The sequence below is a fragment of the Rhagoletis pomonella genome, unplaced genomic scaffold, assembly GCF_013731165.1.
Source record: "Rhagoletis pomonella isolate Grant_MI unplaced genomic scaffold, Rhpom_1.0 Rhpom_scaffold_00004, whole genome shotgun sequence".
NCBI lineage: Eukaryota > Metazoa > Arthropoda > Insecta > Diptera > Tephritidae > Rhagoletis > Rhagoletis pomonella.
In genome coordinates, this window is record NW_023458558.1 from 20,116,064 (window position 1) to 20,130,182 (window position 14,119).

At 35.1% G+C, this 14,119-nt stretch overlaps 1 protein-coding gene across 1 annotated transcript; it reads left to right on the forward strand.

The window, feature by feature from the left end:
• The first annotated feature begins 8,295 nt into the window (after positions 1-8,295).
• LOC118737179 lies at positions 8,296-9,956 on the forward strand. Its single transcript, XM_036467523.1, has 4 exons — positions 8,296-8,775; positions 8,834-9,223; positions 9,282-9,567; positions 9,667-9,956. The coding sequence occupies exons 3-4, from the start codon at positions 9,423-9,425 to the stop codon at positions 9,840-9,842; spliced, it is 321 nt and encodes a 106-aa protein (XP_036323416.1). The 5' UTR covers positions 8,296-8,775; positions 8,834-9,223; positions 9,282-9,422; the 3' UTR covers positions 9,843-9,956.
• The last annotated feature ends 4,163 nt before the right edge of the window (positions 9,957-14,119 follow it).

A 14,119-nucleotide genomic window follows, 5' to 3' on the forward strand; every position in this document is an offset into this window, starting at 1 on the left:
CTTATCCTTATCCTTATCCTTATCCTTATCCTTATCCTTATCCTTATATTCTCTGACTTTTGCCTCCATATTCCTACTGATTAGTTATATATATCACAATTTCCTGAAATGGAAGCTACTCATCTTCGTTATTTTGTATTCAAGTAGATACTTACATATGCGTGCATGTTACATCTATAAATTTACTTCAATACGTAAATAGATAAAATTGTTCACAAATGTGTCAGATATATTTTGCACTGGCCATTTGTGGGTGTTCTGGTGACAGTCCCCGCACGCTGGCGCAAATAAGTAACATGCTTACTTTACTTTTGTTCTCGAATTTATATAAAGATAACTGAACCTAAATTCGTTCAACTGTGCAATGAAAGAAAGTTTTAAACAAATTTTCTGCGTACTTTTTGCCTCCGAGGAGCAAACTACTTTCCAGTAACGCCAAAGTACATACATACATACATATGTACAATTTTCACGCACTTGTGTAACTGTACGATTGTACATACATACATATGTACGTTTTCATGCACATGTAGTATATAATATATTTTTGGATACTTTATATTTGATTTCATTTCATTCTGGTTTTGTGGCTACTATTTTGTTTTTAACTTATTCCTATTGCGTTTATGTTGTCCTCTCTTCCTCTATGTCTCTCTTATGTTTCAAATAGTTTTCTGGACACTGAAACGTGCCAACAAAGTTTGCTCCATTACTCCAAGTGAACTACAATTTACATTATCTCATGCGCCTCTGTACGCATGCATATATGTATGCACATGTGTGTACGCGTGCGTGACATAGCGTGCGGGGCATGTTTTACACATTTGTATGTACATAAATGTATGGATACTAATGACACATATCTGTGCGTCGAATGCCCTCTTCCTTTCCAAAATTCAAGTTAAATATCTAACAAGTACTCATTTTGTGACAGAGAAAGTTTGCTTCATTAAGTGGACTAATTCATTGGAGATTTGTAGCTCTTAAAGTTTCTGTTTTGGTAATTTTTCTTCTCTTCTTTTTTTTATAAAGTTTTGTTACAATAAAATTGTATACATGAGGTTATACTTGAGATTGATGGAGAAATATCTACATATGTATGTCTTGAGATATGTTCCCAGCCAGCTAAGAAACGTAAATTTTGCTCGCAGGGCAGCCTAGTACAATTTTCCGTATCCGGAAACGAATGGAAAACGACTACAGTTCGTATCCGGAAAACGTTCGAAACTTTCGAAAAAGGTGATGTTATTTGAAAGCAATAGTTCGGCAGTGGCTGAGCGTGCCGCTATTTGTTAGCTTCCAGAAGGTCCGCCAGGCGCTTCCTAATTTTTTTTTATTTTTTTTTACCATGGCAAATTATCTGTGTAGTGCAGAAGGAAAGCGTATTGAACGAAAAATTCAATCAGAAAATTTTCAGAAAAAACACGTGATAAAGTATCCGTTTCACAAGCAATTTTCGGTAGTTGTCTGTACATAAGTTTCTGCTGCACACTTTAGGGCCGGTTCCTCAAAGCCTGGTTGACACTAACCCCCGGTTAAACATCTTTATCGACGTTACAGACTCCATGTTATTTGCATGGAGCCGAAAACGTCGATAACGATGTTAATCGGTGATTAGTGTCAATCAGGCTTTGAACAACCGGCCCTTAGTGGGAAAACGGATCGTCTAAGTATCCGAAAATGAAATCGGTAAACGGACAAAAATCCTCACTTCATCCACTTTTTTCCTTTTTCGGAACGGTTTTCGGATGTCTTTTCTGGCTGGGTTTACACAACAGAGATGTATATGTATTTACCAGATCACTGCGCCCGTCAGTGCGCTCGAGTGACGCAAGCAGTCTTATTAGTGACTTCAGATGATTTGGTTATACAGTAGGAGAGAGTCACAAAAAAAGTCATCAAATGATGCGTTTATGTATGCCTTTTGCCCGCGCCGCCCAGAGTCACAATGGCCGAATGGTCAAAGCATTAAGCTGCCGGTCGAGAGGGTCCGGGTTCGTGTTCTGCTCGAATGTAGACGGTTTTTTTATTTTTTATTTTTTAGTATTTTTTTCTGTTTTTTATTAGTTATATCTTGTTTAATAATCTTTAGAATTTAATGTTTTAAAAACTAAAAATAATATTTTTTTCGATGTATTTGTATGATATTAAAGCATTTTGGTTTATTTCCTAATGAAATTGTTGTTGAACCAATATTTCTTTGCACGCAGCACGGCAGTGCCCGCAAGTGAAAGCCTGATTATGGCAACTTAACTTAACTTAACGGAACTTAGAACCTAGAAAATCAAAATGAAACAGATTTCGACGTGGCATTAAGCTACGCTAAGTTTCGGCTCTTCAATTATAAGCAACATCCATTGAAGAGAATTTTAAAGTGAGAACCTGTAACATGTTTTCAGGTCTTGCAGTGTGTTCAGAAAGTGTTTCCAAGTTTCATAAAGAATATTGCGAACCCTTAAAAATTAACTTAAAGCTTTGCGAAAAAATTACATTTTTTTTTTACTTTTTTCGACGTAAGGGGGCATGTGGGTACACACAACATATTTAGTATAAATCACAAATTAATTGGTATCAAATAAAACACCTCTTTGAGGTAAAATATTCGTATGCCGAAAGCCGAACTAGAAACACATAGTTTATTATTTCAAATTCATGAAGAAAATTATATAACTCTGGCAACATTTTTTTTTTTTTATTTTCACTTTCATTTCAACATATTTTGATTAAAAGAAAAATACCGATAATAATTAAATTTTTCATAAAAACAGGGTTGAAATCTTGAAATTCCTGCGCGTATTTTATTCGTAAGTCAAATATGAGTGGCATTGTGCTACTATGATAGCACGAGTAGCGCTGTATTGTACCAATCTTTTAACTACAAAAAATTTTCACATTTTTTTTTTACCAATAGACCGATATAAAATCGTACAAATCTGTAAAAAAAATAAACCAATCGAGTGACACTTCCTTAAAAATGGCAATTTAAAAAAAAAAATATTCTGCAAATTTTCGTTAAAATTTCGAGTTTTTTAATTAAATTCTGTGCATGCAGTTTTGTGGCCCATTGAATTCTAATTGAATAAAGTACGAGCTTAAAATAGCTAAAAATTTCGATTGATTTTCTATAATTTTTAAAAAGTTCGAAAATATGTTTTTTTTAATATTGCACAAATTTCGATACTTATCAGAACACCTACAATATGAGAAGAAACGTTAACGGACAGCACACGAAACTTAACTAAACAAAGTTCCCAATTTAAAAAACGGCAAATCAAAATTCAGTAAAATGCAAGAAAAAATATTTTTACATTTTCGGCGCTCAAAAAACATCACCTAAAAGCTCTCAAAATTTAAACCAAATAGCTGCCGTGTCCAACACTAAAGTACCAAGCAGCCGGCCATAGCAGGAAAGCATCAGTAAAGGGGAACATAAAAGTGAAGCAACGTAAAATAGAAGCATAAAACAACTACTATATAGAATCGAGTGGTTTTTCTTCTTCACTTCAAGTATGTAAATGCCAACTTAAATGGCTTTCCAGAGCTTTGCTGTTGTTACAGTGTTTTTCGCTGTCATGCGACAGGATAACTGGCGCTCAACAGTCAGCCCAAGTGGCGGGGACAAATTTGAAAATTCGTTAAGCACAAACGCGAGACTACAAAATAAGATTGAAAAAATATATAAAATAATCGCAAGCATAAAATGTAAGAAATGTAAAAGGAGAAGCAAACAAACAAGCACAACAGCGAACCATCAATTGAAAAGGTTAAAACCAAAGTGTAGTCAGCGTGAAAGCCAAGGCCATACAAAAGAGCATAACAAAGAGAAATGGTTGGCGAGCGCAGAGGAGGTAATGTTTTGGCGACGGGGCACGAGGCGTTCGCAATTTAAATAAATGCGCAAAAATGGCCGGTTTCCATTTACAGAAACTACCCATAAATGTCGCAATTTCATTTATGTGGTTCGTGTCTGACACGCTAGCACGCGATAGGAACAGAAGAGAAGGGGGAGAGAGACATTTGGTGTGTGGGTAACAAAGTGAGTTCATGTCGAATGGCACCCAGGCGTGTGATACGAGTAACTAACACAGCCACACACACATGCACGGCTTGATGTTAGCGAGCATTCAAGCCCTTCACCATTTCGCAGTGGCACACGTACATATGGCAGTAGTAAATCCACCGACGCTTAAAGTAAATTTAGACGTGCAGCCGACAACTGCTGATGGCATTCAAACTGCTGAAGGCAGTTCGGAAAAACGGAATGCTGCAATTCAATATTCTAAAAAAGAGCTATAAGAATGTATTTGCCGTTCTTGCATGCGAATTTGTATAACGTACTATGTGTGTGTGTGTGAGTTCTGTAGGATTGAGCGCACTCTTTAGCCGCATTCTGTGATCGGACTTCTACCACATTGTGGTATTTAGATCTGCCATTTTTTTGAGCATCTACCACTCAAGGTCTGAAATCTATTTTTGCTTCACATAATTTTTTTTAATTTTAAGCGAAAAAATTGTCCAACCCTAAGCACTATATGGTAGCAAGAATGATTTAATACAAGATTCTGCATTCCCGGCGACAGGGAAATTTCTCAAGCAAAGGTAAACAAAGCCGAATGGATGGATAAAATAAACTGTAAAATTGTAAATTTTCACAGTAATCAATTTTTCGTCAGGAAACGCCGTTTTATTGTGTTAAATTGCAAAAGATATGATTTATGAAAAAAATAATAATAGTGAAAATGTTAAAAACGGCGCTTTTTGTGAAAGTATTAGCAAATTTATGTACATCTAAGGTTTCTATGGCGTTGTTTACTTTTACTTGAGAATTGACAATAATCGGCAAATCCCAATTTGCTGTTTCTGGAATGTGCCACATTTGTCTGCTACTTCGTGATGTGATAAAAATAAAAGCTGGCAGCACTCCGCAAGGTTGCTGTCAACTTAAATCTTGCCCTTTATTATACTAAAATTAAATATTTATTTGAGTCTAATTAAAAAGATTGCCATTTAGGTGAAACCTTGCAGAATTTTTTTTAATTTTTGTACAAAGTGTGATCCAAGCCCAGAGATCAACCACATATTTTTTTGAAATCTATCACATTTTTTTCCAGATTCTACCACACAGAATTTTTTTTTGAAGTCCGATCACTGGCCGCTTTAATTTCTCATCAAAGTTCTTATGCTTATTTTACAATTTAGCATACTTGCTCGAAGTGTAGATAAAGGCGCTGAGTGATTGTAAGTCAAATGAGAATATGATAGTAAAAAGGAAACGTGCTATGTTGCAAAATACCGCCTACTGTTTTTCAAGTTGAAAGCAATTTCCATAGCACCAGGCGAGATCATTTAAAATCCTAGCAAAAAAAATCTAAGCGTAAAAAAGTTAATGGTGAATATTTACTAGTGGTCGAGAATATTATCTATTTTTCCCCGGAACGAATGTTTGTAACAGCCTTACAATTCAGAGTTTGTACTTTGGTTTCAAAGTTATATGCATGATGCCAGGACATCCAAATTTTTAAAACCGCTTAAAATAGCGCGAAGAGTAGTTGCCTCTAAGACGCTATATATATGTGGAAATTAGGAAACACCTCTCTATGCATTTGAAGAATTTCAAAAATTAAATCAAAATCACTTAAGTGGTTGCCTTGCATTTATAAAACGCCATAAATTTGAATTTATCTTTAATTCATTCTGTTTCGGTCTATAAATTATTATTTGAATTTGGAAGCCCGAAATTTAACTTTTTAAATTTGAATGTTAATATTATTTTCCACGAAATTCCCATAAACGGACATCTTTCATAGGCGGACAAAAAGTAGGTGAACATCGATGTCCGCTTATGGCAGCTTTGACTGTATATCATATGGTTTTACTTGGTGATTTTTCTTTTCTCTATTTGATGTTCATTATTTCTTTAAAAGTATTTAGCTCACTAACAAAACCATGTAACTTTCTGTATTTGAGGACACAAGGGGATAGGATTTAAAAACCTGTAACCCTGTGGGCAAAAATAGGACTCTTGAAAAGAACTGGGCATCTAACATAACCCAACCTAACTATCCCTGAAAAAAATAATAATAATAAAATAAAAATTTTATGCGGTTGAATTCTGCGCTTAATTCGATTTTTTTAACTTCTGACAAATAATTTTAGCTGGTGTGGTAATACCGGTCGACAAAACCCAAAAATTTTAGAACACATACAACAATCACGAAACTCACGAAACTATCAGCCAAATATAGTAAAACAGCGTTTTTGGTTTCTCTGACGCCAAGATACGATTATTTCTAAAAATTAATTAAAAATTCAGTGCAATGTAAACTACTTCAAAAATATAGGCACCACATGAGAGAGAAATTTCTGTTGAATTAAAAATAAATAAATAAAGTTAAAAGGGCTAAACTCTAGTATCTGGTCGAGTGTAAATTATTTAACATACGTTTTTTTCAAAACAAAGTATTTCAAAATTTCATGGATATTCAAGGATAAAATTATGAAAGGATACAAAAAACCAAAATGTTATATGCTTTAATTCTAGAGAACGAACTTTCTCTTTAATTTGATACCCATACGGTTTTTGGTATATTGCACTAATTTTTTTAAGTAATTTTTTGAAGCAATTATATTTTTCAAAGTTGAATTCTTATTATCATATATCTTAAATTAATTATTTATTGGTGGATATTAATCGAAATGAGTTTAGAAGGCTTGTCATTTAGATAGCCTTAAAACATATTTTGGAAATAAAAAAAATGGATTTCGATATCTATTAAGTAAATTTCTTAATACATATCTCGAGCGTATATGTAACTACTACTACTATGCTTACTATGCTTAATACAAAAAATACTGATTGAAAGTAACAAAATAAAAATGTTTATTACATAGAAGCGTGGCAACCCTGATCAAAAATACTTTCGGGGCAAATTTCTCAACAATACCTTTCATTTGATATCCACATTGTGACGCTTTAGATTAATTGTGTAGATTCGAAAATAAGTGGCAACCTTACACTATTATCTATCATATGGGATAACATTTTGTATAAAGGGAAAGCATGGTTTAAGAACCTTCTCTTGGTACACATGAATATTAATATTTTAATTTTTTTTAACAAAAAATTACACAAATATGCGATTCAAAATAGGTGGCAACCCTATTAAAAAATATTCAATTAGGGATATTCCATTTGATATACCTATTATGATGTTTTAATTAGTTAGTAACTAATTTCGAATAGGTGGTAACCTTATAGGAGTTTTCTTGAAAATAATGCCTATTCAGATAACCTTAAAATGCTAAATAATATATATAAGAATTGTTCGTTTAATGTAATAAGAAAGATAAGATATGTACCCTAATTTCAAACGAAAGTATTTAAGAAGATTTTATTTTGAAAATAATTTTGAAAAGAGCTGCCAGCTGTTTAAATAGAAATTCGAATTTAGTTGACTTATACACAAGATATGTATTTATATGATGTACATATCTTGTGTATAAAATAACTAAAGCTTTAGTTTTAAAATACTTTTGGTTGAGGTTGCCAGCTATGACATATATACATAATACATGCATACTAATACATACACATAATAATACATACATACATAATACTCGAAAGCATTTTTTCTGACGACGTGAATTAGCGTTTTACTTTTTGAAGTGCAGAGTGATTTAAAATTAACCCTTGTTTGCCCAACCGGGTATCCGGGTACTCATCGACACATATTGTGCCAAATAACTTTTTTCTTGAAACAATTATTTAAAATCCTCCCGGATACCCACGATTTGACTGCTCTTATATGGAGAAATGCATTTGAAATATTTTATATTTCTTTTCAGCCCAGAAAATTTTGAAATTGAAAAAAAAAAATATCATAGAGACCTTCTTATTCAGTTTGTAGTGCCAAAGCTTCTCGGAATTCCCAAGTATAAGCTCTGGCTGATTACAGATTATATCGATCTTTGTATTACAAAGGTCCTTGTGTATAAAACTTTCGTTGGATTTATATAAAAAGAACTTCGTTAACAATAAATATATCCATATACATCTAACATCCAGGGTTTTACTAACTTACAGCCGACTTTTAGATATAAATAAAACCGTAACGTTAATTAACTTGGTTGAGCACACTAGGGTTAAAGAAACCGAACCGGGCGAGACTGCCCTCCACTCAAAAATGGATCGTTTATAACTTTGAGACTAGCATTTGGAATATTTTTTAGGTTTCTGAAGCAAGAACGATAGAATACAAGATTGCGCATTCCCGCAGAATGACATTTGCGGCAACGGGTAAACAAAGAATTTGGCGAAGAACAATGAGTTGACAGTTGTGAATTTGCAATGAGAAAACGTGTTTTCTTCACAATTCACCAATTTTTCAAGCCATCTTATAGCAAATTAAGCACAACGTTAACAAAAATTATACAACCTCTCTTGAAATGTGTTCAAAAGAATAGAAAGAATTTTGTGTTTGTATTGCAGGTGCCGGAAAAGTGATAATATCTTGTCGCAGCGCATGTTTTCCTGCACAAAGTGGTCGATGCTTGCTTACCTCCGATTTTAATTTGTAAATTGTGGTATTTCAACGTTTTCAACTTAACATGTCGTGTTTAAAAGTGGTGCTTTCAATTGTATGTGGGCTGGTGTTGCTGTTTGAGAACTGTGAAGCTGTGGAAGCTTTTGACAAATCTCCAAAGGACCAAAAGGAAAAATCAACTAAGTTGCCGCCTTGTAAATCATGCACTGTGCTTGTGGAATCATTTAATTTGGTGAGTGCGTGGCAGTAATAACAAATTTGTGTCGTATTAATATAAACTTTGCTTACAGGGTTTGGAAAAAATAAGTCGCGGCAGGCATGCCGGTGGTGATGCAGCTTAATTTCCATATTTTCCATAAATGAAGTGGTGCTTTATCATGCGCGGAATGCACTTAAAGGCATGGTACGTCCTCAGAGTTTAAAGATTTGTCAATTCCAAATCAACACGGGCTTCATACCGGAACAAGAAACATTGATAACATCTTCCTCGAATGATCTCGATGATTTACCGGATGCCGATCAGGTTCCTCATGACTTTTAGGTTTCGCTGTCGTTGAGTTTCACGGATAACGAATTTCCGCCGAGTAGGAATCCTCCTTGGTTACCAGCAAAGCCCATAAGAAACGCACAACATATATTTAGTTCGCAATTAGAATTCGAGGAAATGGTGGATAATTTCGGCAAGTCCCTATAGTATTTCCGCCCATTTCAATTATTTATTTATTTTCCTTACAACAGTGACAAAACCTAGTTCGATCAACAAACCTACGCCTGTTAGGTCAGCTGCTTCCGTAGATAACGCCTATTTTACCAGATGCTACCGAAATAAAGCAAGAGGATGTACCTCGAATCCAACCTCAACCATCACCACCAATAGACATGCTCAATTTAAACCAGCCCCAACCCCAGCTGCCGGTGCAAGATCCACAAGCCACAACGAGTGTCGCTAGTTTCGATTTGCTTGGAGCATTCGGGGATGATAATTCATCTGGCATTGGCTCGGCTCCAATACCTGATATTTTAGGTAAGGATTCGGTAGATTCAAAAAAGTCTTAGACTTTTAGGCGGCCATCCAAATTAATATTTGCTAAGTTCTGAATAGAGACCTACATTTCTATTTTAGAAATTAATGTACAACCAAGTTCAAATGTCAACCTTGATGATATCTTCGGCTCAGTTGCTTCATCGGCGCCGAAAATCAACCTGGAGTTTAATAGTTTTTCTGTAAACCAGCCGACACCAACTAGTGCAAACCAACCTGGTGTATTGGTGTGTGTCACGTCAGTCTCAGCAAAATAGTCTTGCATCAACAACCAGAGCTCAGTACGTCATAGTTATTTTTCTTCTCTGTTTTTGGAAGCTAGTGCAATGAGGTATAGTTTTAATAAACATTTATTCGATTTGAAATTTTTACTACTATAGTCTTTATTTTGCAGTATATTATATACATATATTTGCAGTATATTATATTTTCATTGATCCGCTTAGTTAAGTTTAACTATAACGAAGCAAAATGATGTGTAAAACCAAGTAATTGCTTTTAAATCTAAGTAAAAAAATATACATTTTAAATGACATTAAAAAGATACATGCATACATATATACGTTAAGAACATAAATATATATAGGATATAAAATTAATCTCTTTGTCAACTTAATTGCGGCCCTGAAAAGGGCCTCTTGTTGATTGGTATATATGTATTTATCTAAGCATAAAATTTTAATCTCTTTGTTAATTAATTGGCGGCCCTGAAAAGGGCCTTTGTATAAATCATATTACTTGCCTGCAAATAAATAAGTTTATATTTGTATAAAAGACGCTTGATGATTTTTTAAAACTAGGGACTTACGTAGCATGCAAGTATTTTAATTTTAGGAGTCTGAAATACTGAGATCAGTGCGTGTGAAATGCGGACATTGATTCATGCTGCAAGTAAAGAACGGTTAATTTCTACAAATTTAAAAACGCTTTAGTTCAAAACTTACCACATGTTTGGTATTTTATGCAATACTTACGGTTCTATAATGGTACCATATGGATCGATCTAGGTCAGAGTTTTTTTGGCTTTTCTTTTTCTTTTGTGGGCATTTTCAACGAGTTCTTTATTTAATTTTCGTATTTTGAAGAACATTCTTGCCCTGAAAAATAATTTTTTTACTTTAATGTCGCATTGAATTGTTGCAGCATGCTCAATGTGAGTTTTTACAAAATCATTTGTAATGAGCAAGCCATCTTCGTTCAATGCCTTAAAGACTGACTCAAGACTTCGCATATGGACCATCATAGAGGAGCTTGGTAGGGATAACCCACCCTCATTAAGGTGATCCGCCCAGGAGAATGAATGGTCGTCATTGCTCCTGAACGACGTGCTGGGAATGTCATCCTGCAGCTTGTGGCATGGCGTCGCGGCGAAGCGATGGTCGACTAGCAGTTCCTAAGTCTTTTATTAGATATCGACATATATAAGTAATGAAAATAAATGATAGTTACTCATGTAATCCTTATCCGTAAAGTGCTTCATGCATATTACGCTGGTGTCTAAATTGTATGGCTTCTCCTGCCGGCAGAACTCTACCCACTTTCTGGCCAAGGCGTCGTCGCGGGGAAACAAAAAAAAACTGCATTTAGGGCCTTTACCCCTACGGCTGCTGCAATTCAACACACGACACGACATTTTTATAAAGTTTTTATTACAAATAAAATGTTTTTTACTTCAGAACGCACGAATTACTTCGATTTTTCACTAGAAAATACACAATACGTTTGCAATACGTTTGCACTTGTTTATAAACAAAAAGTTTGTTTACGTATTGCCATAAACGTCAAAGTCGGCAAAACCAAAGTAGCGGTTTCGGGAATGCGCCACCTTCAGTTCATTACACCATGTTTCTGAAGAGGGTTGCTAACTGTTTAAAATTGTAAATAAAATTTTGGTGTTTTGACGCCTTGCGCACCTACCAGCAAAAAGTAATAGAGGTAGAAGGAGATAGTAATAGAAAAATAAGTCATTTTCTAACTGAAAATTAAAGATAGAAGGTTGCAGTTTTGCCAATTTTTCTATGTGGGTTTTTGTGACTGGCAATAAAATTTGCATACAGGATCGCAGTTAAAACAGTCGTTTCATTTGACACAGGCCACCAAATAGCCTAAAAGTGCATTTAATATAAAGAAAGGTAATTCAGCTAGCCCCAAGAACCTCGAAGCCAAATGAATTGCTAGCAGACAAAAAGATGAGTGCCAGGGCTGTAGCGTCAATGAACTAGAAGAATTCTCATTATAAAGACTACATCAAAATGTCGCCTGGCAATATATATGTAAAAATTTGTTCACAAAACCAAATACAAAAAAGAAGCAGTTGTAAGCCTTCACACTTACTTAACTCTGCTATTCAATAACACACATTGTTTTTTTTTTTTTTGCAAAATTGTTTAAACCCGTATCAAAAGCCGACTGCAGTACTTTTCATTATAACTTTGCTTTGCTCAAAAATTTTGTATCCTTTCAACATTTTCCAAAGCTTTCACGCTTAGCAAGTCGCCTGTCGTTTACTCACTTTACAGCTGAAAAGTTAAATATTAAAATAGGCAAACACGAATAATGCGCAATATACACTTGATATTCATGGCTACATGTGGCACATCACATATTATTGTGCGTGTGTCGATGTGCGTACATAACTACATATTTATGTACATATATGTGAGCTCACTCGTACGTGCTAAGATCCTTTTTGTAAACTTTACAAACTTTATGACCTTCAGGCAATATTTTTCTGCCAAACGAGTTAAGGATATTGGCCCCGATGATAACAGTAACACAACGGCTAAAACAGCAACAACAACAATAGCAACAGCAACAACAACAACAATAATAACCTTTAATTTCGGACATAAGTTATATACACACAAAGTAATTTTTCCGGTCTTGGTGCCATCGCTCAATGCTAGCGCTGGCTGGCACTTTCACAAAAGCTGCCGCCACTACTCACAATGGGCGCTATGGTGGTGGCAGTATGTACTCAAATTATTGCCGCTTAAGTGCCGAACACATTGCGAGCGACGAACTACGAACCACAGCTGTCAAATTATTTTAACACGCACTCTTATGTAGATAATTATTTTGGCGGCGACAGAGCTACACTACGACTGTGGTTGTGGCCCGATTAGTTCAATTTCTCCTTTTCCAGCGACAGATAAGGTTCTTCATATAAATTCATGACGTCGCTGCCGCGTTCAAAAAGTTCATGTCGCCTTCGACCAAGCGTTTAGTTAATGGAGATAGCGAATTGGAAGCTGTGGCCAGTAGCTCGTCGTTTTCAATGTGTTCGACACTTTATGCTATTTAGTGTTGTGATGGCATCGCTCCCGCCGTTATATCGATGCTATCTCCATTTTGAACTACTCTGCCTCGCTACAACCAACTCTTTACTGCTTGCTGGTTTACTTTACCGTTTTGCATATAAATGCTCCATTTTACGCGCCTTATTTTTATGTTTCCCAACACTTTAAATATTTAATGCGTCATTTCGAAATTTAGTGCGTGTGCGAATCTACTATTGAAAATCCGGCCAACAGTTTTATGTTGTTGCCAAAATAGTTGTTTTTACTTTTCGTTTTTTTTTTTTCATTACAATTGCTCACGCTGCATTTGCTTGAGCTATTGTTACACAATTCCATTTGGGCTCGTTACGGTTTTTATTTGCCGTATAGAATTTTTTCCCCCTTACTCTTTTACAAGCCATTTGCACATAAAATTGAAGTGTAAAACTAAAGTTGCTCAGTGATCTGTTGGCACGAAAGTGTTGAACACCAATTTGTAGGTGTTAAAAATGTTACTTTATTGCAGTTGTTGTTGCTTGCTTGGATTATATTATGTACGTTGTTGTAGCAGCTTAAGGGTGGTTGTAGTTATTGCTGTATGCTGTAGTGTTGTTAACGTTTTAGTCAACAACACCATCACCATCCGGTAAGGACCATAAAGTGTTGTACTCACTTCCGGTTTACAGTATTCGTAATTGCTTATTGTTTGCATTATTTTAGTTATCAGTGTTTATACGCATGCATTGTTGTTGTTATTGCTATTTAACTTTCATCCTCCAGAATTTGATGCGCTCGAAAGTGCTCTCGTATCCTTTTGTTAGCAGCCGTTCCTAGGATTTTGTATTTTATGTAGTTGGCACTGTATTTACGCCTTTGAAGTAAACAAGAAATGTGTAGCTATAAAATAGTGAAAATATTAAGCGAACTGTCCATTTAGCCGGAAGCCGTGGGATGTACCAAAAATGTATTTTTATGTACTCGTAGTTAAATGCGTTGACTATTTACGATGATGAAGATCTCTGACGATATCATTGACAGAATGTATTCCTTCATCTAAATCGTATAAAAGTTTTAGGAAGTGTAGGAAAAGCAAATATTTCCAGGAAAACAAGTGTGCTCCCACACAATGAGGCAGATACCTTAATATGCTAAATCTCACCAATCTCTCGCTGAACTGAAATGAGGCCCAACCGCCCAAGAATGAACTACAGGGGGTAAGACGTGGTCTCTAAAGGTGAGCCTGATAAAAAAAAATA

Bases quoted from the DNA above. Each gene is read 5' to 3' on its own strand.
- LOC118737179 (XM_036467523.1), top strand. From the start codon at position 9,423: ATGCTCAATTTAAACCAGCCCCAACCCCAGCTGCCGGTGCAAGATCCA. The intron at 9,568-9,666 runs GTAAGGATTCGG...TTTCTATTTTAG, and splicing joins TCCAATACCTGATATTTTAG to AAATTAATGTACAACCAAGT.